The sequence below is a fragment of the Ranitomeya variabilis genome, chromosome 2 (assembly GCF_051348905.1).
Source record: "Ranitomeya variabilis isolate aRanVar5 chromosome 2, aRanVar5.hap1, whole genome shotgun sequence".
NCBI lineage: Eukaryota > Metazoa > Chordata > Amphibia > Anura > Dendrobatidae > Ranitomeya > Ranitomeya variabilis.
The window spans coordinates 576,765,601-576,790,629 of record NC_135233.1 but is presented as its reverse complement, the minus strand read 5'-3'; the positions used below and the strand labels follow the sequence as shown (position 1 = coordinate 576,790,629).

The 25,029-nt window shown below is 43.5% G+C and overlaps 1 protein-coding gene across 2 annotated transcripts in view; it reads left to right on the top strand.

Moving 5' to 3' along the window:
• Positions 1-25,029, top strand: part of GNAO1 (G protein subunit alpha o1) — a 242,657-nt gene that overhangs the window by 76,310 nt on the left and 141,318 nt on the right. For both annotated transcript variants that reach the window (XM_077288298.1, XM_077288299.1), the window contains exon 3: positions 10,923-11,064. In XM_077288298.1, the coding sequence (XP_077144413.1) occupies positions 10,923-11,064 (142 nt within the window). The remainder of the gene's footprint in view (positions 1-10,922; positions 11,065-25,029) is intronic.

The following is a 25,029-nucleotide window of genomic DNA, read 5'->3' as shown; positions in this document are numbered from 1 at the left end:
TATGCTGTATTCACACCATGATGGCACAGTCTTACCCACGCCTTGATCGGCTCTATCACGCCAGCGTCCTGTGGCCGCCATTGCTTTTACTTAATACATTCATATATATAGTTAATTATGACCACGTATCATTTACCATTGCCATGTGCCGCTACACTCCCCTGACATGTCTGCTTTACAAGCACCTCTGTTGCGCCTCCTGGAAATGTATAAATTGACAGCAGATTGTTACCATCCACCTTCTCAATCAGATACAGCCCGAGGGCATCTCCTGTTACGACCAGAAACAGTAGTACACAGTTGTCAATTTATTCACATTTTTCCAGGAAGAATAGCTGGACAGTGTAGACATCTAGAAAAAATAATATATCGGAGCATGTATAGACTAAAACAAGCATGAAGTCATGGGGTAGGTATGCCCTCTTTGTTATGTGGGGCCCTTGTGGTGCCAACATACAGTACAGACCAAAAGTTTGGACACCTTCTCATTTAAAGATTTTTCTGTATTTTCATGACTATGACAATTGTACATTCACACTGAAGGCATCAAAACTATGAATTAACACATGTGGAATTATATACTTAACAAAAAAGTGTGAAACAACTGAAATAATATCTTATATTCTAGGTTCTTCAAAGTAGCCACCTTTTGCTTTGATGACTGCTTTGCACACTCTTGGCATTCTCTTGATGAGCTTCAAGAGGTAGTCACCGGGAATGGTCTTCCAACAATCTTGAAGGAATTCCCAGAGATGCTTAGCACTTGTTGGCCCTTTTGCCTTCACTCTGTGGTCCAGCTCACCCCAAACCATCTCGATTGGGTTCAGGTCTGGTGACTGTGGAGGCCAGGTCATCTGGCGTAGCACCCCATCACTCTCCTTCTTGGTCAAATAGCCCTTACACAGCCTGGAGGTGTGTTTGGGGTCATTGTCCTGTTGAAAAAGAAATGATGGTCCAACTAAACACAAATCGGATGGAATAGCATGCCGCTGCAAGATGCTGTGGTAGCCATGCTGGTTCAGTATGCCTTCAATTTTGAATAAATCCCCAACAATGTCACTAGCAAAGCACCCCCACACCATCACACCACCTCCTCCATGCTTCACGGTGGGAAGCAGGCATGTAGAGTCCTTCTGTTAACCTTTTCTGCGTCACACAAAGACACGGTGGTTGGAACCAAAGATCTCAAATTTGGACTCATCAGACCAAAGCACAGATTTCCACTGGTCTAATGTCCATTCCTTGTGTTCTTTAGCCCAAACAAGTCTCTTCTGCTTGTTGCCTGTCCTTAGGAGTGATTTTCTAGCAGCTATTTTGCCATGAAGGCCTGCTGCACATAGCCTCCTCTTAACAGTTGTAGAGATGTGTCTGCTGCTAGAACTCTGTGTGGCATTGACCTGGTCTCTAATCTGAGCTGCTGTTAACCTGTGATTTCTGAGGCTGGTGACTCGGATAAACTTATCCTCAGAAGCAGAGGTGACTCTTGGTCTTCCTTTCCTGGGGTGGTCCTCATGTGAGCCAGTTTCTTTGTAGCGCTTGATGGTTTTTGCCACTGCACTTGGGGACACTTTCAAAGTTTTCCCAATTTTTCGGACTGACTGACCTTCATTTCTTAAAGTAATGATGGCCACTCGTTTTTCTTTACTTAGCTGCTTTTTTCTTGCCATAATACAAGTTCTAACAGTCTATTCAGTAGGACTATCAGCTGTGTATCCACCAGACTTCTGCACAACACAACTGATGGTCCCAACCCCATTTATAAGGCAAGAAATCCCACTTATTAAACCTGACAGGGCATACCTGTGACGTGAAAACCATTCTCGGTGACTACCTCTTGAAGCTCATCAAGAGAATGCCAAGAGTGTGCAAAGCAGTCATCAAAGCAAAAGGTGGCTACTGTGAAGAACCTAGAATATAAGACATATTTTCAGTTGTTTCACACTTTTTTGTTAAGTATATAATTCCACATGTGTTAATTCATAGTTTTGATGCCTTTAGTGTGAATGTACAATTTTCATAGTAATGAAAATACAGAAAAATCTTTAAATGAGAAGGTGTGTCCAAACTTTTGCTCTGTACTATATGTATATATGTATAAATATATATATGTATAAATAAATATATATATATATATATATATATATATATATATATATATTTATTTATTTATTTATTTACATATTTCAGATATTGAAGACCTATCCGCAAGACTAGTCTGATCAGCTATTGATAACCTATACTCGGGACTAGTTCGATCAGATGTTGATGATCGATTGACCTAGCCTTCCCCTGCATGTTGGTCAGATATATTTTTTGGTCCTCGTGTCGTTCTAGATGTTATAATAAAGTGCATTTTCGCCCACCATGTAATAATGCCCCACATCCTGTGTCCCTTCCTTGTATAATGCCCCCCATCCTGGGCTATTTCCTTGTATAATCCATCCCCCCTATCCTGAGCTATTTCCTTGTATAATGCCGCCCATCCTGTGTCCCTTCCTTGTATATTTCCCTCTATCCTTGGCCATTTCCTTGTATAATGCCCCCTATCCTCGGCCCCTTCTTGTAAAATGCCCCGTATCCTCGGCCCCTTCTTGTAAAATGCCCCCCATCCTGGGTCCCTTCCTTGTATAATTCCCCCTATCCTGGGCCCCTTCCTTGTATAATGTCCCCCTATCCTGGGCCCCTTCCTTGTATAATGCCCCCATCCTGGGCCCCTTCCTTGTATAATGTCCCCATCCTGGATTCCTTGTATAATGCCCCCTATTTCTATCCTCGGATTTCATCACTGGTCTTTAATGTAGGAAATATGGAAATTGCTTTCTTGTCTTGCGATTATATTTGTGGTTGGGAGAAATCCACCCAGTAAATTCCTCTTGCAGGGGATGTGTAAGCGATGCGGCACAGTGTGGAACAGCAGGAGCGGGGGTCCCGAGTCTTTTCTGCGTTTCGCTGATGATTTGGTTAATGTAGTGCTTGGCAGAAAGTCAACTATCCTATTTACTAAAAAAAGGGGAAAGTTTCCATTATGACCTAAGATGGTAGAGAATCGCTTGGCTCATGAAAATCTAGAGCAAATGTTGACCTGGCCTGGGGTCTCGGCTGGAGAACTAGTGATGAACACATTTTATTTCCAGCGATGGATGAATTGCGTCCTGCAGTGAGCGACCTGGATTTTAACATCTGATCTGAAACTTCGAGGCTTTAGTCCTGCCGACTCCTGCGGAAGTATCTGTATAATGTGTTAGCGGAGAATTTAATCTGCCTGTACTATATATATCGCGGCATGAAAATAGCCCGCGGAATTCCTCGACAAAGTGCAAGTTTGATAAAAGCCACCGCGTGCCGGCCGGTGTTCTGTCCGCAGCGCCGACCAAGCCTGATGTGGCGGGGTGGACATACCTAGACATCTGGGAATTGTAAATATTTGTAAAATCACATTTATTTTCTGAGATTTCGTCAACGAGAATGTTTAGGGCTTGTTCACACAGTAGAAACCAGTGGCGGCAAAATGAATGAGATTTCTGATCTGCTTTTTTATTTATTTATTTATTTATTTATTTATTTATTTTTTTCCTTGCAGATTTGAAGCATCAGTATGTTAGCAAATCTGATTTTTTTTGTATTTTTGCAACATTTTTCACAAAAAATCGCGCAATGATTGTCCTGACAATATTGGGTTTTTTTTGCTGCAGAAAAATCTGCACATACTCAAGGTGTGCCCATAGGTTTAGAGTAACCAAACGTTTTTTTAAATAATTTTGTCTAAAGTGGAAAGTAATAAAACTTTGCTAAGCGACTTTGTTATAGGATTTGTCTCCATTCCTGTAAAAAAAAAAAAAAAAAAAAAAATAATGCATGTTAGAATGTCCTCGTGGAGTACAGATGATGGCAGTGATGGGTCAGCTCCTGTGTATCACTAACTCTAGGGATAAGTTGATAAGCTAAACACTCAGGAGAACACAGGGACTGCAGTGATATTAGATCGATCTCATATGGAGTACAGATGATGGCAGTGATGGGTCAGCTCCTGTGTCTCACTAAATAACTCTTGTGATAAGGAGGAGACCAGAGCTGACCCCCTCGCTGCCATCATCTGTACTCCTAATCTGTGGCTCATAAACTGGTGAACAATGAGGGTTTTGAAGCCAAACAAACAGGCAATCCCGCTGTCACACAGCCGCGAGACATGAACATATTTAAAAAGACGTTAAAAAAGAAATGACAAAAGTTTTTCAAGGTTTTTCTCATCAGTTAGAGAAAAAAAAACAGATGTCATCTGAGTGCTAATCCTACTTTTTTTTTTTTTCACGGACCCATTCACTTGAATTGGCGAAAAAAAAAAAAAAAAAGGGTTCAGGTCATGTTTTGTCTACTTTACTGATTAAACATTTCTTATTTAAAAAACCCCCCAAAGAAACAAAAAAAACCCTTTATGTGAACATACCTTTTGAAATTAATATATCTGTGTTCTACCCATTAAAGTTAGGGACATAATACATATAAGAACTGATGTGTGTATGAGTCCTTAGAGGGAATTTACTGCCGTGTGTCCCCTCTTTATCCTTTTTTCTATTGTACTTAATTACATCTTTTTTTTTTTTTTGTTTAACCCTTTCTAAATGGGGTTCACAAACTAATGAATGTGGCAACTGTTATAGCAAAACAAATTACATTGACTACAGATGCTTCTTCACCAATATAAAAATAATCTTGAGTAATCCTTTTCCCCAAACCATGTTCTGTATCTGAGAATGTAGGTCTTCAAAAGCTGCATCCATTGACTCCTTTATATCCTCTATCTGTTGCTGCATTGCCGAGAAATGTAGCTTTTAAATTCATATGCAAATAAGGCTCTAAGTGCTTTGGGCATGACAGAGCACTTCCCAAGCCGCTACTTTCAGAGCTTGTTGCCCCTCCCAGCACCAGCCTCTTTAGAAGCTTGATAGCTCGCTGTCTGTGTCTTTATCAAGAGCCAGAAAAAAAAAAAGAAATAATCGCAGAGTGAGCTATGAGTTAAGCTAAAGAGGTTTTAGCTTGGCAGTGAAACTGCTACTTAAAGCACAGCTTCAGGAAGTGCTCTGCTGTGTCCAAAGCACTTAATGCATCATTTGCATATAGTTTAAAACTGATTTCTTGGGATTGCAGCCACAGATGTAAAAATCTGCAGCGTTTCTGCGCAGATTTTTCTGCACCATGTGCACAGCTTTTTTTTTCACATTGATTTACATTGTACTGTAAATCGCAGTGCAGTTCTGCAGCGTTTCTGCTGCAGATCTGCACCAATTCAGCACTAAATCTGCATCGTGTGCACATACCCTAAGGCCATGTTCACATTTTGCAGGTTTTACAGCGGATCCGCAGCGTTTCTGTAGCTGCGGGTCCGCAGCAGTTTCCATTGCGTCATTTACATGTAAACCCTATGGAAACCGCAATCCGCTGTGCACATGCTGCGGGAAAAACCGTGCAGAAACGCAGCGGTTTACATTCCGCAGCATGTCACTTCTTTGTGCGGAATCGCTGCGATTCTGCACACATAGGAATGCATTGATCCGCTAACTTCCCACATGGGGCTGTGCCCACGATGCGGGAAGTAAGCGGATAATGTGCAGATGGTACCCGAGGTGGAGGAGAGGAGACTCTCCTCCAGGCCCTGGGAACCATAATAGTGTAAAAAAAAGAATAAAAATAAAAAAGAATGATATACTCACCTCTCAGCGCTGCACGCGGCTGTCCGTTCTCAGGGTTGGTGTGTGAGCAGGACCTGCGGTGACGTCGCGGTCACATGACCGTGATGACGCCGCGGTCACATGACCGTGACGTCAGGAAGGTCCTTCTCGCACAGCATCTTTGGAACCGGACCGCCGCGTGCAGCGCCGAGGAGATCGGGACGTCAGAGGGTGAGTATAAACCATTTTTTATTATTTTTAACATTACTATTGATGCTGCATATGCAGCATCAATAGTATAGGAGTAAACCCGCAGTGGAAACCGCAAAACTAACCGCATCTGCAGGGATAACCGCAGCGGTTTTGCCCTGCAGATTTATCAAATCCGCTGCGGGAGAACCCGCAGAGGACCCCGCAAAGTGTGAACATGGCCTTATAGTATGACTTCCTGAAAGAAGCAGGAGAGCTCCCAAGATGTCTGCTCTAAAGGCCCCGTCACACTTAGCGACGCTGCAGCGATACAGACAACGATGCCGATCGCTGCAGCGTCGCTGTTTAGTCGCTGTGTGGTCGCTGGGGAGCTGTCACACAGACAGCTCTCCAGCGACCAACGATGCCGAGGTCCCCGGGTAACCAGGGTAAACATCGGGTTGCTAAGCGCAGGGCTGGGCTTAGTAACCCGATGTTTACCCTGGTTACCAGTGTAAAATGTAAAAAAACAAACAGTACATACTCACCTTCGCGTCCCCCGGCGTCCGCTTCCTGCACTGACTGAGCGCCGGCCCTAACAGCAGAGCGGTGACGTCACCGCTGTGCCGTGCTTTCACTTTACGGCCGGCAGTCAGTCAGTGCGGGAAGCAGACGGCAAGAGACCTGACGGACACCGGGATGTGAGTATGTACTGTTTTTTTTTTTTTTTACATTTACGATGGTAACCAGGGTAAACATCGGGTTACTAAGCGCGGCCCTGCGCTTAGTAACCCGATGTTTACCCTGGTTACCAGTAAAGACATCGCTGGATCGGTGTCACACACACCGATCCAGCGATGTCAGCGGGACCTCAACGATCAAAAAAAGGTCCAGGCCATTCCGACACGACCAGCGATCTCACAGCAGGGGCCTGGTCGCTGGTACGTGTCAAACATAGCGAGATCGCTACTGAGGTCGCTGTTGCGTCACAAAACTTGTGACTCAGCAGCGATCTCGCTAGCGACCTCGCTTAGTGTGACGGGGCCTTTACATGGTTATGTAGTTGTTTCATTCACTGCAACCAAGAGTGCAAAGGAGCATTATGAGATGGACAACGGACTTATTTTTTTTATTCTTTTGGGCTCCTACATGACAATTGCTTCATTCTTGTAAAAATTGAATAGGGAGAATTGTCTGCATATTTTACACGATCTTGCTTCTAAACAGCCACCGTGTTCAGGAATCCAGACATTAAGGAAGCCAGATTAGATGAAGCCTCCTTCTGACGAACCTTTTATTGCTGATCTGCTCGTTGGTCCGTAACATATAGAAATAGGCCCTTTCTTTGGTAAAATCTTCTGCAGGTTTTTTGGAAATGGCTCAGAGGATGAGAAGTGATCGTTCAGCAGGATCCAAGCCGCCGCCGCCTCTGTTCTCCAGCAATCATTATACATTGTCTTATTTTTGTGCAGAAAATCAGCCTTCAATTCACTGGTTACAATATCGCTGGCTCTGAATAAGGAGGCTCATGAATTAAAATCTTGTTTGGGGTGCAATAAAAAAAAAAAATATTGTAAAACGTCTTTTTTTTTGCAATAAGGAGGGTATAGAGGCATCCGGAATGGCTCCAAATACACTGCACCATCAGGTTGGTGGGGGTCCGACTCTGGCCACCCTCGCCAATCCGCTGTTCGAGGGGGCTGTGCTGAGCGAGCATGCTTTGGGTCCCACGCGCCTCAAGTTACACCACTGGCGGAGAGGCTGCAGCGCTCACCACAAAAGTACCGTGACCCCCTACATAAAGATGATTGACGAGAGTGACTGTAGTTAGACACTCGCCAGTCTGCTAAAGAATTCACCACCAATATTGTGCTTGGAAAAACCCCTCTAAACGGCTTAATAATGAAAAACTAAAACCCATAACAATAATCGCCTAATTATGGCAGCCCCAGCCTAAAAGCATCAATGACCCCTCCAGTCTTTATTACCCCTGAAGCCGGTAATTGGCTGCAGCGGTCACGTGATTGTGTGTAATGCTATGGGTGTTTGGAAGTAGGCAAAGGCCGTCGGGGACCACTGGAGCTATAAGGCAATGAGGAGGTGAATACTGAGTTACGTTTATTCTTTAATTTTTTTTTTTTTTAATAATCTTTGGACAGCCCCTTTAAATGTGTTCATCTTGCTCTTTAAAAGTTTGTCAGCAGGTTTTTGCTGTGTAATTTGACAGCAGCATGATGTAAGAGCAGAGACCCTGATTCCAGCAATGTCATTTATGGGTTTACTTAGTGTAGTTTGGATACAATCACTGTTTTCTCAGTCCGAGTGATCAGAATGCTGAGCTCTGTGTAACCCCGCCCACATCCCTGATTGGCAGCTTCCTGTGTGCAAGCTGCCAATCTGCTGGGGGCGGGGTCACACAGAATAGCTGGACTGTCTGGCACCTGACACCTAGTCCTGCACTGATAATCTTCTGCTGATTTGTAATGAAACTACAGCAGATAGCTGAGAAAGCGACACATCGCTGGAATCCGTGTCTCTACCCCTGAATTATGATTAAACAACAAAAACCTGCCGTCAGATTCCCTTTAAATATTTTAGTCTCAATATTTAAAAAAAAAAAAAAAGAATCGGAAAAGAAAATCAGACCTATAAATGACGTGGTATAGAAAAAGTACTGTGACGTCACACAAACGCTAACGAGCGCTACCTAATGACTTCCTCAGCAGCTTTTCCATCCCATATCTTTTTTCTGTAAACCTCCTCAGCCCAGTCTCTTATTTCCACCGATAAATGCCCAGCGCATAGGCAGTAAATCTTCCCTATTGATCCGACATACTGTTTATCATCCCTAAGTCTTCTGTCCAGCAAAGTCCCTAAAGCGAGAGTTGCGGGAGCATCACTTATGTCACATTTGCATGATGCAGACAAGTCATTTTTTTAGATTACCGGATTAACATTTAGATTAAAGCAGTGTATGTTAATCGTTGTTTAATTATCTGAAATGCAGTCAATCCGGAATGATTACGCGCAGGTGCCCGAATACGTTAGGCACATGTCACTTTTTTTTTTACATTTTTGCTTCTATTGTGGAGGCTCTGGCTAGAACTTTCCTGGTGACAGATGATTGGGAAAGCTTATCTATGTCTTTTCTGTAACAAAAACTAAAAGCTTATAAACCCAGCTCCCTTCTTACGGCGAGATTTCTATCCATGTCTGCTTAATCCAGCTCCCAATTTTCTGGCTGTATGCAATTCAAGCCCTATCAATCCTCTAAAACCTCTTCCTCTATCAATCCCTCCCAGTTATGCTATTATCCGCAGACTATCGGCCAAACGACCATCCTTTTTGCCAGTCCTTCCAAGCCCCTACTGTGAAGCCTATCTTTTGACGACCTCCTCTACACACATTCATTGTCAGCGCATGGATGGCAGAAGACACTCGCTGGTCGGGAGAGAATCTATGGCACTGGCAGGATTTAGTTTTCATTTTGCATTACAAAGGTGTCCAGATAATGGCTTCTCTTGGACCATTGCTGACCTGCGAGAATTGCCGGTATTCTGTATTGCCTGAGTCTTAAGTCACTGACCTTTGTGGGTTTCTGACAAAGAGGCTTTAGCTTGGTAACATGGCCTTGCAAGCGCTATTGAAAAGTTTTTCAATGGGGAGATGACACTGAAAATGTTGGCCGCGTAGAAGTAATATTAGCACTTTTGCAGGATGCGTTTTTTCTACAAAATGACGCATAGCGACGTGCAGTGCACGACGCTAGTGTGAAAGTAGCCTAAGATAGATTTCACTGGGGGGCGTGTACTTCTTCCACCTGTACGACGATGACCAATAAGCAGAGAGCATCACTTGCAGGGAAAAGTACACGCCCCTACTGAAAAGCATCTGATAGTACCCACTTGGACGTAACGAAAAGTAACTTTGCCAAATACTGTGATTACTAACATCTCTGCAACGGAGAGGCAAAATGGAAAAAAATATATATTGCTGAAAGGTCCTCTCTAACAGAGCCACTCTCAACATTTTTTTAAGGTGTTTTCAAGCTTTAAAAGTTCAAAACATTTTAATTGAGAAATAGTTTTCTAATTTTGATATTTTGATTCATGGTCCAGAATATTGACCCTTGAAGGAGGATTCTGAAGTTTGGAAGGTATCACCTTTCCACATGATAGGAGATAACTTCCTGATCTTTGAGAGTCCGACCATTGGGACCCTTACTAGTTCCAAGAGCTGGGGTTCTGAAGACCCCTTTATATTTTATGATGCAGTTGTAATGATTTTTCGCTATTATTAAGGTGGTTGATCATGTACAAGTCCCTTTTGTGTATTCCTTGTGGGCTACGGTGGAAAAGCTATTCCTGCCAAGTTTTTCAATACATTCTCCTCTATTGATTGTGCACATGTTCTTAATTGTAAAGGGGTGTAAGCCTCTGATGAGACGCCTCTGGGGGTGGTTTATCGGTTATGAACCGAAAAGGATCAGACATCTCGGATTTCAACATGCTCAATCCTTTTATTCATATGGGTGTCACCAGAAGAGAAGATGTCCATCCATCACCATCCTGCCATCTTCCCATCGTCTTATAAGTCCACGACGAGTACTACTAGGTCTCCATATCCCGATAAATCACAGACTGACGTTTTAAGTGGTTTCCGAGCACTTGCACAGTGGCCATTAATCCATATTTATAAAACCTCTTAACCCATAATGCTGTCGGACCTGGCTTCCTGTAATCCGAGCTTCTTCATTCCTGCACTTGGTATAATGGGGTGTCTGCCACAATTAATAATTCATCCAAAGTGTTATTATGGCTGGTTCAGAGAGGCAGTGCCGTGATTCCCACTCATTTCATTGGGAGCCCATTTATTGCCCGTTTGTCTGCATCACCGAAGCCTCCTCGGATATTTTATGCTTGCTTTTCGTATAGTTTTTGTAACTTAGTTTTCTACTATATTGGGTGTTTTATGCCTAAAGTATATTGCGTTGTATTACTATACCGTACTATGGTATTTTGTATATATTGATATTTAATCCATTTTTTTCTTTGTGATTTTTTTCAGAATTATCCATGAAGATGGCTTCTCAGGTGAAGATGTCAAGCAGTACAAGCCTGTGGTTTATAGTAACACTATCCAGTCCCTGGCAGCCATCGTTCGTGCCATGGACACCCTGGGTATAGAATATGGGGATAAGGAGCGAAGGGTAAGTTACGTTGTTTATTGCTTTTATAGCTATATTTCATTTATTTAGTCTTTAATGTTTGGTTAGTGATTAGAACGTTACTAAATGTTCATTTGGAAAAAAATATATAACATTTGTTTTATTATTATGATTTATTGTACTTTTTGTTGCAGTTTTTGTGCCTATTTTAAAGCAGCTTATTAGTAGAAATTAAAGTTGTTCACAGTGAGGAAGATACTCAGTAATGTGCGACAGTAACCTACTGGCTGTTAATCATTGGCATTTACATTGATAATCTGGGTTTCCAAAAATTGCAACTTTGTGTGAAGTTTTTAAAGGGATATTGTCAAGTTGTCTCAAGCCGCTCACAGCTATGCAGTCTCCTTACTTCTTGGTTGCTTGGGGGGGCGGGTGCTCCTTCTTGAGTCACGGTTCTGGTGAGAAGCTTTGTCCTGCTACTACACATTAATGGAGGTAACACTGCTTTTGAACAAGCAGATGGCTCAGGAAAGTGAGAGCCATGATTTGGAGACCTTCTATGAAAGATAACCTTGGTGTATGCTGGTGGCCGATCATTCTGCGGTACTGATAACAGACCAGGAGCTGATGGAGAGGAGGGAGGTGAGCAGCTAATCAATGTGCTAGAGAGAGGTGGCTGGGATGTTAGGAGTCAACTCATCTCCTGAAATGTAGTTACTGCTCAACTGTGTCTTGCTTAGGCCAAATACTTCCAATGCCCTTTTATGTGTTTTTTTTTTATTCTAGCATTTTTCTCTTAACTTCTTGCCAAATATATAATCCTAATTAAAGGTAACCTATCAAAATGATTTCTAATCTGTAGGCAGGTTGTTATCGATAAAGATAAACTGGTCAGATTGTTTATAGGTTTGTGAAAAAGGTTTAATAAAACTTGTATTTTATTAATTAAAATCCCTGGTGTTTGTTTGCACAAGTCCAATAGGAGTCCTAGGCAGTGATTGGAAGCCTTCTCTGTATGACTGCATATAGAGATACCTGCCAGTTACCGGCTAGGACCGCCCACTGGACTCTAACACAGTCAAACACCTGACGATTCAGCCAATAAAATACTAGTCACACTTCCTACAAGCCTATATATAATTCTGCTCCGCTTCTCCGTCTCTATACCGTACTGTCCGCAGATTTGACTGCACGTACAATGTGACAGGTTCACTTTAAGACATTACTGATTTGGTTGTGTGTCTCATTTATGTAATACAAGCAATGGTGACTAGTGTTGAGCATTCCGATACTGCAAATATCGGGTATCGGCCGATATTCGCTGTATCGGAATTCCGATACCGAGTTCCGATATTTCTGCTATATCGGAAATCGGAATCAGAAGTTCCCACAGTGCAAAAATGCAGTATAATTGAGTGTGGGCTGAGACTGCGGGTCTGTGCGGGACCATGGGTGGTCTGTGCGTGCCTGCCGGGGGGTCTGTACGGCCTCTCCGGGGTCTGTGCGGCCAGCCGGGGGGTCTGTGCGGCCTGCCGGGGGGTCTGTGCGGCCTCTCCGGGGTCTGTGCGGCTTGCCAGGGTCTGTACGGCCTGCCGGGGGGGTCTGTACGGCCTCTCCGGGGTCTGTGCGGCTTGCCGGGGGGGGGGGTCTGTGCGGCCTCTCTGGGGTCTGTACGGCTTGACGGGGGGTCTGTACGGCCTGCCGGGGGGGTCTGTATGGCCTCTCCGGGGTCTGTGCGGACTGCCAGGGGTCTTTGTGTCTGTGCAGGCATCGTCCGATGGGACTACAAGTCCCATCGGGCTATGCCTGCTACAATGACAGTGATTGACACATTAGCCAATGATGGGACAGTAGTAGTCCCATCATCCGGCTAATGTGTTGAATGTAAAAAAACAAACAAACCTCCATACATGCTACATACATGCTACATACATGCTACATACATGCTACATACATGCTACATACATGCTACATACATGCTACATACATGCTACATACATGCTACATACATGCTACATACATACATGCTACATGCATACATGCTACATGCATACATGCTACATGCATACATGCTACATGCATACATGGTACATACATACATACATGCTACCTACATACATACATACATGCATACATGCTACCTACATACATACATGCATACATGCTACATGTATACATGCTACATACATACATACATACATACATACATACATGCTACATACATACATACATGCTACATACATACATACATGCTACATACATACATACATGCTACATACATACATACATGCTACATACATACATTACATACAATGCAAACATACAGACATACAGTACATTAAACATAGATTACATACTCACCATTACTTGTCATTTTGATCTCCGAAGCCAGTGTCATCTGTAAAAAATATGAAAAAAACAAACAACCAATATACTCCCTGTCCGCAGAAATCCACAAGTGTCCCATGACGATCTCCCGTGGAGAACGGCAGCAACAGCTGTTACAACCGCTCTCCAGGGGCTCCAGGAACACAATGACGGGTGGAAGGTATCCTTCCGCATTGTATTCCTCCGCCGCTGTAAAAAAATAGTCCCTAGTCTCACTTTATAGCATTGCTGGGTGAGAAATTTTCCCAGGCAGCAATTGCTATAAAGTGAGACTTTGTCCTAAGGTAACCTCTCAGTGATGCACTGCAGGAGCCATTGTCTCCTGTCAGTGTGTCACTGAGGGTCCTATAGAGCAGTGACATCACCCGATGTCACTGTTCTATAGGGGAGATCGTCGTGGGACACTTGTTGTTAATTGGACTACAGCAGACAGGTAGTATGCGGTTTATTATTTTACGTTTTTTGCAGGCGCTGGAGTATGGTAAGTATGGTGAAATGAAGAATATTAAAATACTTTTTCCTAATGTGTGCGTGTTTTATTAACCCTTTCTTACTATTGTTATTAACCCGGCTTAATGTCACCTTACAATAGCAAGGTGACATTAACCCCTTATTACCCCATATCCCACCGCTACACGGGAGTGGGAAGAGAGGGGCTAAGTGCCGGAATTGGCGCATCTTATAGATGCGCCATTTCTGGGGCGGCTGCGGACTGGTATTTGTAGCCAGGGGGGGCAATATCCATGGCCCCTCTCTAGGCTATGAATATCAGCCCGCAGCTGTCTGCATAGCCTTTCTGGCTATAAAATATAGGGGGACCCCACGTCATTTTTTTTTTGGTCCCCCTATTTTAATAGCCAGTAAAGGCTATGCAGACAGCTGCGGGCTGATATTCATAGCAGGCTACAAATATTGGCCCCCGGTCGTCGGCTTTCTCCCTCTGGTGCAGAAAATTGCGTGGATGCCCACGCCGTTTTTTTTTTTTTTTTAAATTCAACGCTCATAAAGGCCTGTTTCACTCTTGCGTCGGTATGGGTCCGTCGCTATGCGTCGGGCCAACGTACCGACGCACGTTGTGAAATTTGTGCCCGACGTGGGCAGCAGATGCAGTTTTTCAACGCATCCGCTGCCCATTCTGAACTGCGGGGAGGAGGGGACGGAGTTTCTGCCGCGCATGCGTGGTAGAAAATGGCGGACGTGACAGGCAAAAAAAGTTCACTTGAACGTTTTTTCGTACCGACGGTCTGCCAAAACACGACATGTAGTTTTTGGTGCAGGTTTTGATGCTGGTTTTTGGTATGGTTTTTGGTGCAGTTTTTGATGCGGTTTTAGATGCTGTTTTTGATGCAGTTTTCGTTCCGTTTTCTGACTGGTTTTGATGCAGTTTTTGGAAATAAATAAACGGAAAATGTTCATGATTTGAATGGGAAACATGCATGAAAAAACGGATTCGGAAGCCGTATTCATCATTTCACATCTGTTTCATCTGTTTTTTTGCTGGATCCGTCACTGTACGTTTTTCGCCGGACAGAAAAACCGTTCCTCTGTATGTGTTTTCCGTCCGGCGGAAACAGCTTTTTTGACGGATCCTGCAAAAAACAGATTAAACGTGTGGCCATCAGGCGCAATCCGGCGCTAATACAACTCTATGAGAAAAAAACGGATCTGGTGGAAAAAACGGATCTGGCGGAAGAAAAACTGATTCGGTGGAAAAAAAGGGATCTGGCGGAAAAAAAAATGGATCCTGCAAATGTGCTCGCAGGATGCGTTTTTTTCCCCATAGACTTGTATTAGCGACGGATCGCGACGGATAGCCACACGTCGTGTCCATCGTGCAATGGATCCGTCGTGTTTTGGCGGACCGTCGGCACGAAAAAACGTTCAAGTGAACTTTTTTTGTCCATCGCGTCAGCCATTTTCTACCGCGCATGCGTGGCAGAAACTCTGCCCCCTTCTCCCCGCACTTCAGAATGGGCAGCGGATGCGTTGAAAAACTGCATCCGCTACCCACGTCGTGCACAAATTTCACAACGTGCGTCGGTACGTCGGCCCGACGCATAGCGACGGACCCGTACCGACGCAAGTGTGAAACAGGCCTTTATGAGCGTTGAATTTAAAAGAAAAAAAAAAAAAAAAAGGAAAAAAACGGCGTGGCCTCCCGCACAATTTTCTGCGCCAGAGGGGGAAAGCCGACGGCTGGGGGCCAATATTTGTAGCCTGCTATGAATATCAGCCCACAGCTGTCTGCGTAGCCTTTACTGGCTATTAAAATAGGGGGAACCCCCACCCCCCAAAAAAAATGACGTGGGGTCCCCCTATATTTTATAGCCAGAAAGGCTATGCAGACAGCTGCGGGCTGATATTCATAGCCTAGAGAGGGGCCATGGATATTGGCCCCCCCCCCCGGCTACAAATACCAGTCCGCAGCCGCCCCAGAAATGGCGCATCTGTAAGATGCTCCAATTCCGGCACTTAGCCTCTCTCTTCCCACTCCCGTGTAGCGGTGGGATATGGGGTAATAAGGGGTTAATGTCACCTTGCTATTGTAAGGTGACATTAAGCCGGGTTAATAACAATAGTAAGAAAGGGTTAATAAAACACGCACACATTAGGAAAAAGTATTTTAATATTCTTCATTTCACCATACTTACCATACTTCAGCGCCTGCAAAAAACATAAAATAATAAACTGCATTCTACCTGTCCGCCGTAGTCCAATTAATAACGAGTGTCCCACGACGATCTCCCCTATAGAGCAGTGACATCGGGTGATGTCACTGCTCTATAGGACCCTCAGTGACACACTGACAGGAGACAATGGCTCCTGCAGTGCATCACTGAGAGGTTACCTTAGGACAAAGTCTCACTTTATGGCATTGCTGGGTGAGAAATTTTCCCAGGCAGCAATTGCCTTAAAGTGAGACTAGGGACTATTTTTTTACAGCGGCGGAGGAATACAATGCGGAAGGATACCTTCCACCCGTCATTGTGTTCCTGGAGCCCCTGGAGAGCGGTTGTAACAGCTGTTGCTGCCGTTCTCCACGGGAGATCGTCGTGGGACACTCGTGGATTTCTGCGGACAGGGAGTATATTGTTTTTTTGTTTTTTTCATATTTTTCACAGATGACACTGGCTTCGGGGATCAAAATGACAAGTAATGGTAAGTATGTAATCTATGTTTAATGTACTGTATGTATGTTTGTATTGTATGTAATGTATGAATGTATTGTATGTAGTATGTATGTGCGTAGTGTGTATGTAGTATATATGTATGTAGCATGTATGTAGCATGTATGTATGTATGCAGTATGTATGTATGTAGCATGTATGTATGCAGTATGTATGTAGCATGTATGTAGCATGTATCATGTAGCATGTATGTAGCGTGTATGTAGTATGTATGTATGTAGTTTTTTTTTTTTTTTTTTTTTTTTTTTTTTTTTTTTACATTCAACACAGTAGCCGGATGATGGGACTACTACTGTCCCATCATTGGCTAATGTGTCAATCACTGTCAGTGTAGCAGGCATCGTCCAATGGGACTTGTAGTCCCATCGGACAATGTCTGCACACATGCACAGAGACCCCCCGACCCGCCGCACAGAGACCCCCCGACCCGCCGCACAGAGACCCCCCGACCCGCCGCACAGAGACCCCCCCACGCCGCTCATAGAACCCCCCACGGCGCACAGAGACCCCCCCACGCCGCACAGAGACCCCCCCACGCCGCATAGAGCCTGGGCAGCCCACATACAGCCCCGCATAGAATTAGATCCCTGGCAGACCCCGCCTGCACACACCGACACTCAGTGTCCGCCCACGCACCGCCCACACTCTTCCCTCCTCCGGAACAGTATATAGAAGGACAGAAAGGGCTTATTTACTTTCCCATATTTGTGTCCCATTGACTTGCATTGGTATCGGTATCGGCGATATCCGATATTTTTTGGATATCGGCTGATCCAATCCGATACTGATACTTTTGAATATCGGAAGGTATCGCTCAACACTAATGGTGACACAGAAGCTGCAATAATAATCCCATAGAATAAAGGTGGCTGACATTAGGGTGCTTTCACACTAGCGTCGTACAACACACGTCGCAATGCGTCGTTTTGGAGAAAAAACGCATGTAAAGTTTTTTTGTGCATCGTGTCCGCCATTTCCGGCCGCGCATGCCAGAACTCCGCCTTCGCCTCCCAGGACATCACAGTGGGGCAGCGGATGCGTTGTAAAACTGCATCCGCTGCCCCCGTAGTTTTTTTTTCACAGTATGCGTCGGTGCGTCGGCACGTCGCATTGCGACGTGTGTCGTACGACGCTAGTGTGAAAGTAGCCTTAGAGAGATCTGATGTCTATGCGGACAGCGTAACAGACCCTTCTAGGCAGTGTTCGAGGAAAAGAATAATCAGACATATTGGATTTCAACATGCCTGATCCTTTGTTCCCAGAGGAGATAAGACACAGCTTACTAGTGATTAGGGTGTGGATTTGCAGTACACGGCCGTGGCCACTATAATTTTGACGCCGCTGCGGTGTACCATCAGCATCTGAGAACTTCCATCCGGTGCTGATCGGCGCGGGTGCAGATTAGTACACCCCCCACTGGTCAGACAAGGGTAGACCATCAATGAAAAAGCATTGGCCAAAACTGAGTGCAAGGATAGTCTCTCGCTCGTTGATCTACCGCATTTGGAATTATTGAATAGTAAGTGTAAAAATCAGCTTCTTCATTTCACCCATTTTCTGTATAGTCACCGAAATATAGTCCACGGTAGCCTATTTGTTTTATTCCACCAGCATTTCCAGTATTGATTGCTGGCTGTGTGCCGTCCACCACTTCCCATTCTGCTTGTCAGTGTAGTGGCTAGGTATCCGGCCAGCACACGGCTTCCTCACATAGTGTTTGAACATGGACATGTTCATTGGAGCAGAACTGGCTAGATGTTATGACCTCCATGGCAGCCATGTAAACTGACATCACAATACTGAACGTGACTAATTATCCTGGGCAACGAATGCTGTAGTCATAAGGTAGAGAGGACCGAAGGAAAGGAGACCTTGATTTCAGCGATGTGTCTCTTACTGGGCTGCTTGTTGTAGTTTCAATAAAATAAGTGTTTTATCAGCAGGAGATTCACTGCAGGACTAGGTGTCTCGTGCCATGTAGTCCTCCCGCTCTGTAACCACGCCCCCACCACTGATTGGTAGCTATTCGTGTGGGCGGGGTTATACAGAGCACAGTGGAGAACTGCTAGATCTGCAGAAAAGAAAAGTGATTAAATCAAAACTAGAGCAAGCAGCCCAGTAAGTGATACATCTCTGGAATCAGTGTATCAGCCCCTACATTATGCTACTCTCAGATTCAATAGCAAAAACCTGGTGATAAATTCAGACAGAATTACAGACCTTAGAGACCCAGCAAATACACTCAGATACTTTGTCATAATAATATTTAAAGGGGTGTTCCTATTTCGGCCACTCATAGGGAAGACATAAATACCTGTTATGTGGCAAAGGGATGATGGATACATCCATATTATTCTATGGGTTACACAAACCACTTGCTCTTCTGTTCCCGTAATGGGCAACTGGGATGGCAATAGCCCTTTAAATGTCACAGATATTCTGTCTGATAGGCATTAGGCATGCATGTAATGTATATTATTATTCCATAGACTTGCGATTTTTTTTAATATTTTTTATGGTTACAATAGTCACATAATCCAACTAATTATTTTTTTCCATCTATAGTATTTCTTTCATGTGCGCCCTCCCCCCGTCTTACCCTCATCCAGTTTTCGGCAGCTCCAGGCCCTAGTCACTTTAATGGATCTCCTGGAAAGCGTACACCCGTTCGCCTTCTGTCTGGTGTATAAATGGCTGGCCGCGACCTGACCTCCTTGTGTACCCAGGTCTCGTTCTTTTCTCCCGATGAAGTCGAATTTGCGATCCCGTGATATCCATCCTGTAGTGAAGAGCTCCTAGGCTTGCCGTTACCGCCGCACCTCCTCATAAATCCCATCCCTTCCCTCTCCTGCTCTCGATTCCACAAATTACCATGTGTATAACCATTTCTCAGCATTTTTTTTTTTATTCCCGAGTCTTTTGGCAATCTCAAAGATTGCTAAATATATTCAGCTCCAGCTCATATATTTATACACAGAGTTAACGGGAAAATAAGGCTCAGCCATCCTGACAATGAGCGATGCAAAAAAAGGGGATTTAGGAAAAGGGCAATGAAGCTTTTGTTATGAAACAATTGCCAGACCTTGATGAAGCCCTCAAAAGGTACAAGCGAAACCTCTCGACATCTAGTGTCACATTATTTTAGCTTTTGTTTAAGAAAATGTGGCAATTGTGTATTCCGAAGACTTAAAAAAATGAATAAGGTTAAGGGTGTAATGATCTAAAGCCAAAAAATGCCTAAAAGGCCAATGATCACCACTATTGGCAGGCCTATGCGCAGCTGACGGATTGGCGGAGAATGGGACACTGATGGTAGCCATACTCTACAGATTTTGGACAAGCAATATAGCCGACCCTTGTGCCTTTTTGTGACAGATGACCAATCTGTTAAAATGTTGATGCTTGATTTGGTAATTAAAAAGCCATTGTGGTGCAAATTTAATTCTCAGGGCCCGGTCTGTTGGCCACAGCAGTAATCTTTGGCCCCTGCATGAAAGTTGTGAGAGCTGATTCTTCCCCGACTACATCCATGGCTCTTCTTTTGATTAGCCGGCCTGGCTGGCATTGTCCTCATTGTGATGTGATATGCACATGACCACTAACAGGCCAGCTAATCAAAAAAAGAGCCGCGGATGAAGTTGGGCAAGAGTCGGTTATCAGGGTTCCGGTCCTGGCTGATGGACCAGGTTGGGCAAATCGTTCTATGCCAACTCTAGTGTTGATTATTGTCCTGATGGATTAACCTGTAAAGATATCCATTGACATATAAAGTAGTCAGACTGTATGTGGCGAGAGTAGAATTGGGGTCATCAGCTGTTCAAAAAGATTACAGCACTGATGTCACCCAATCACGCAAGTGCCCAGTCTTCTGGCCTCATGAAGTCGCACATTACCCAACATAAAAAAATAGGTAAAAACACAAAAATTGAGCTTGACTTGAGTTCGTACACATGCTGCTCATAAATGCATGTTCACATTGGCCATACAACCTACAAGAGAAAAATTAGCAAAAACCCTGCTGTAACAAAGTAAATAAAAAGCAAAAAGTGCATTTAAATAACAGTTTTTAGTAATACTGTTTTTGATAAAAAATAGCATAAAAGCCATCCTACCACGACAAGGTAACCCTGATCAGGACGGTCCTACACTGTCTAATATTAAAACCTTACCATGTGTCAATGTTGACCTCAATGTGAATAAGGGCAGACAACAGGACTGGGCCCAACCAGTGAAACACCAGTCTATGGAAGCCTCATATACAATTTCCAGCTCAGGAGAGGGAGGCCACACCCCGGCTTGCACAGAATGCAATAATACATAGCAAAAACACAAAAATTGAGCTTGACTCGAGTTGGTACACATGCAGCTCATAAATGCATGTTCACATTCGCCATAAAACATATAAAACCTACAAGAGAAAAAATGAGCAAAAACCCTGCTGTAACTAAGTAAATAAAAAGTGCATTTAAATAACAACGTTTTTAGTAATACTGTTTTTGATTAAAAATAGCATAACAGCCATCCCACCACGACAAGGTGACTCTGATCGGGACGGTCCTACAATATCTAATATTACAAAAAAATAGGTGTAAATTTAAGTGCCCGAAGCCATAATGCAAAATGTGCCAGAACTCCCTAATACCTGTAATTTATAGTACTCAATTCTTCATATCAGGCAGAATCCGGGGTGCAGGTACAATCATAACCTCTGCCCGCCTTCATGCAGCTTATATCATTACACACATTTCAGAATTTTCCATCTATGGATCCGTACTTGCAAGTACCGACCTAGCTTGTAACCGCAAATGATTTTCTCAGAAACTCATTACTTTCTCTGAAAAGTAGTCCTACATTTTCATAGCTAATCATTGTTACTTATTGAAGCGCAGCCGCATCTTCTTGTACGAGGTTGTTTGATTGACGAGAAAAAACCTGGACATTTTGCTAAGGCTGTCTGAACATCTCCTACCGTCCAAGGCCAACGTGCCCTAAACTCATTCTTTTGTGTAGGACTGTTTCTTTTTCTTCTTCTCTCGGATTGTATAAAAAAAGGCAGTTGGTGGGGGGGAAAAATATATTTATTATTTGATCTTAAAGAGGACCTATCACTTGCCTTAAGCATGATTTATTTGTTAACCCAGTGTAAATACTGCGGTTTTCCTGAATCTGGCGTTTTTTTCTTTTGTTCCTACTCTCTTTCACTTTATAACATATGACCCCCTCTTTTCTATATATGTATTCTATATTTGATAATGCTAGTTGGATCATTCTAAAAGATGGAAGCCAATGCCTCTGGGCATTAAAGAGAACCTATCACTTGCCATAAGCATTATTTTTTTTACCTAGTATAAATGCTGTTCTTCTCCTGAATCTGTTTTTTTTTTTTAATTTGTATTGAAAAATTCTATCAATAACATTATTTTCCAGTATTTGGTTCAGTTTAAGACCAAGTTAATCTATTCAGTCGTACAGCAGAAAATGCCAATAATTTGGTTTGTCTGGTACTGGAGGGCCTGAAGATTTGGTGTTCGCATTATGGGATATTTTTGACTCCACTTTCGGTCAGTAGTGTGGCCAGTAAGACATTTTTGGCTATGAAAACGTGATCAACAATGAGAATTATTCTTATACCAAGGGACTTGTAATGGGACGGGCTAGCACCTCCAGCTCATCCTGGAATTTACCCCCCTCACAGTCCCTTAAGAAGACCTAGCAACTTACTTTCTGTAGTAATTTGGGGTGCAGAATATTTGTAGGGTGTCCATAGATAAGTTGGCCGAGCACTTATTCCTCTTCCCAATACATATGCACCCTTGGCTGGCGCACCTCCTAGATGATAGGCCTCACTGACCGATTCCTGGTTGACTCAATCTGCAAAAAAAAAAAAGTAAAAGAAAGCACCGCTCCTTATATTCTTATCTCGGCATGGAAAGAATCAGAGCGAGGATTGATGCAGAAACGCGTTTCGCTTCACGATGATCATGACTCAATGACTATTGTGGAAAATGGTGACTTTATTAACAATCCAGCAATTATATATAGTAGTTATGTAATAATACTCAGTGCATTGGTTACATCCCTGCATGAGGGCTGTTCCACCACTGTGCTGGAAAAACGATCTGTAAACCTACGCTTGTTCAGGCGGCACTTAATGACGACACTTTTTTTTTCCAGCCTTCCCGCGTCTGCTATGCCTTTGCTTTTACTAGCACTAGCTAGAAATGATTTTTTTGCGGATCACATCCAAGCATAAAATAATAGAATAACCCATCGAGGACTTTGCCACATCGAAAACAGGAACCTGGTGAATACCAGCAGATCCTGTTAGGACAAAGAGAGTCATTGATGTAATGTTATATCCGCCTTTTTTCCCGTATGTTTTCAGCGTGTGCCCATTTTTTTTTTTTTAAACTAGTTTCTTGCTGAAAATAATGTAATTCTTCTTTTACATGGCTACTTATTACAATGTAAATATATTAAAGGGGTTGTCCAGTACTTTTCTAGTGATGCCCATCCTTAGGAGATCAGATCAGCATTTAATGAGCGTGTGCAAACTTCATTATGAAGGCAAGGGGAGCGGTGTATTGTAATCCTGCCTCTGATGATGAGACTGCTGAAAACACTTCCTGAAAAGTGGGAAAATTGATTAATAATATTGTTTAAAACCCATACTGATATGAAAAAAAAAAAAAAGCATTGCCAACATTTTTTTTTAACACAAAAACCTGATTTAAACAATGGCTCTTTGGATGTTACATTCCCTTTAACTGCGCTTTGTAATGTGCCGCTGACTATCCCTAGAGAGGTTCCTCTACATATGGCCCCGTGTATCTTCCGTTATGAGTGGACGCATGTGATGGGGACGTATCTTTTTTGGAGATCTTCCAGCGTGATAGGATATGGTTGATTACAGCTCCAGTAACTTAACCCCGCGGCTTCTTCTAACCACAGGAAACGTATGTGCAAACGGTCGTCTGATAAGCCACAATCTCTCTGTATCCCACTGCGAATAGCACTTGTGTTTTCTGTACAATGACAATACAAAGATCGTCTGATAAAATATTGGTGCCGATACAGAGGGGAAAACACTGCAATAAGAAGGGGGCAATGGTGGTGCCAGTTAGGGGTCCGCATTGGGTAACTACAAGACTTATTCTCCGCGTCGTAATGCGGAGCCTTCACCTACTTTGGGCAGCGCCTCGTATGGGTCCCGTATAGTCACGCCAATGAAATGGGACCAGGTGTTTTCAAGTCAATGATTTTAAAAGAGGAAAAGACCAAGTCTATTATTATTGTCTCCGTAAGACCCATTTTACAGGATCTTACACATAAAGATCACAAACTGGCCTTAAGGGGGCATCTAATTGGTGCAATATGCCCAAATTGTACACCAATTTATATGGTTTTTGCGCTGGGGTTGATTGAGGATTTTTTTGTCTCCAGCATAGGATCAGGAGGACTTAAAGGGGTTGTCCAGACTTGGAGCTCAACTATGTGACTGCAGACTTGTGAATCCTCAGGAATCTCTGGTGCCGGGGCTGCAAGAATGCGATTTGCATACTTCCGGCCACATTCCTACTAGACTGTGTCCAGTTTTGCTTACTTCACTTGCATTGAGTGAAGGCGTGTAAGTCCAGTCGGCATGTGACCGCATGTATGATAATCGCGTACTTGAGGCGACGTGCCAGTGAATGCTGACAGTGGGCACACTAGCGGCTCTCATAGAGTAATTGCAGACCTAAATCTCATGCATGGACACCCCTTTAGGGGCTTATCTGCCACATAAGGCATCACATGTATTGCACATCCAACCACTATTGATTTGAATAGGTGTGAATGTGCAATACCAGGCTGCAGCCACTATATAGTCGGCGGAGCTGTGCAGCTCCATAACTGAGCAGTTCAAGCTGACACCGGGAAAATCCGGTCGTCGGGGAAAAAAAACCCCCGCCTGCGCTCATGTGACACCGCCATGCTCTGTTGCGCGTACACTGTATTGCGGTATGTTGAAATAACTTTCCTTCCCAATTATGTTATTTCAGCAAGATTAGCGGGGGAGGGGGCCTATATATTGGATGGAAGAGAGTGTCATCTGTATATACCAGAAGATCGGCCTGGGCAGCTCTATTTTAATAAACTCAAATAATGGGCACATTCTTGAAACCCGAGAGCAAGAAAATTAAATTATTTTCTCTTTAGCATCTCACATTGGCAACTGCTAATGTACTTTCTATTTTTATCCAGTTGTAATGGGATGACTCTTGTATATTCCATCGCTGTGTTTTTTCAATAAAATGTCCATAAAGAAGTCCAGGGGTCCTTCTCCAAAACCAAGCCAATATATTGCATGTAGAGCATGAGAATTAATGCTGCTGTTTTGTGGCTAAAAATTAATTTTTTAAAGGGCTCGAATTAGTTACTTATCCGCTAC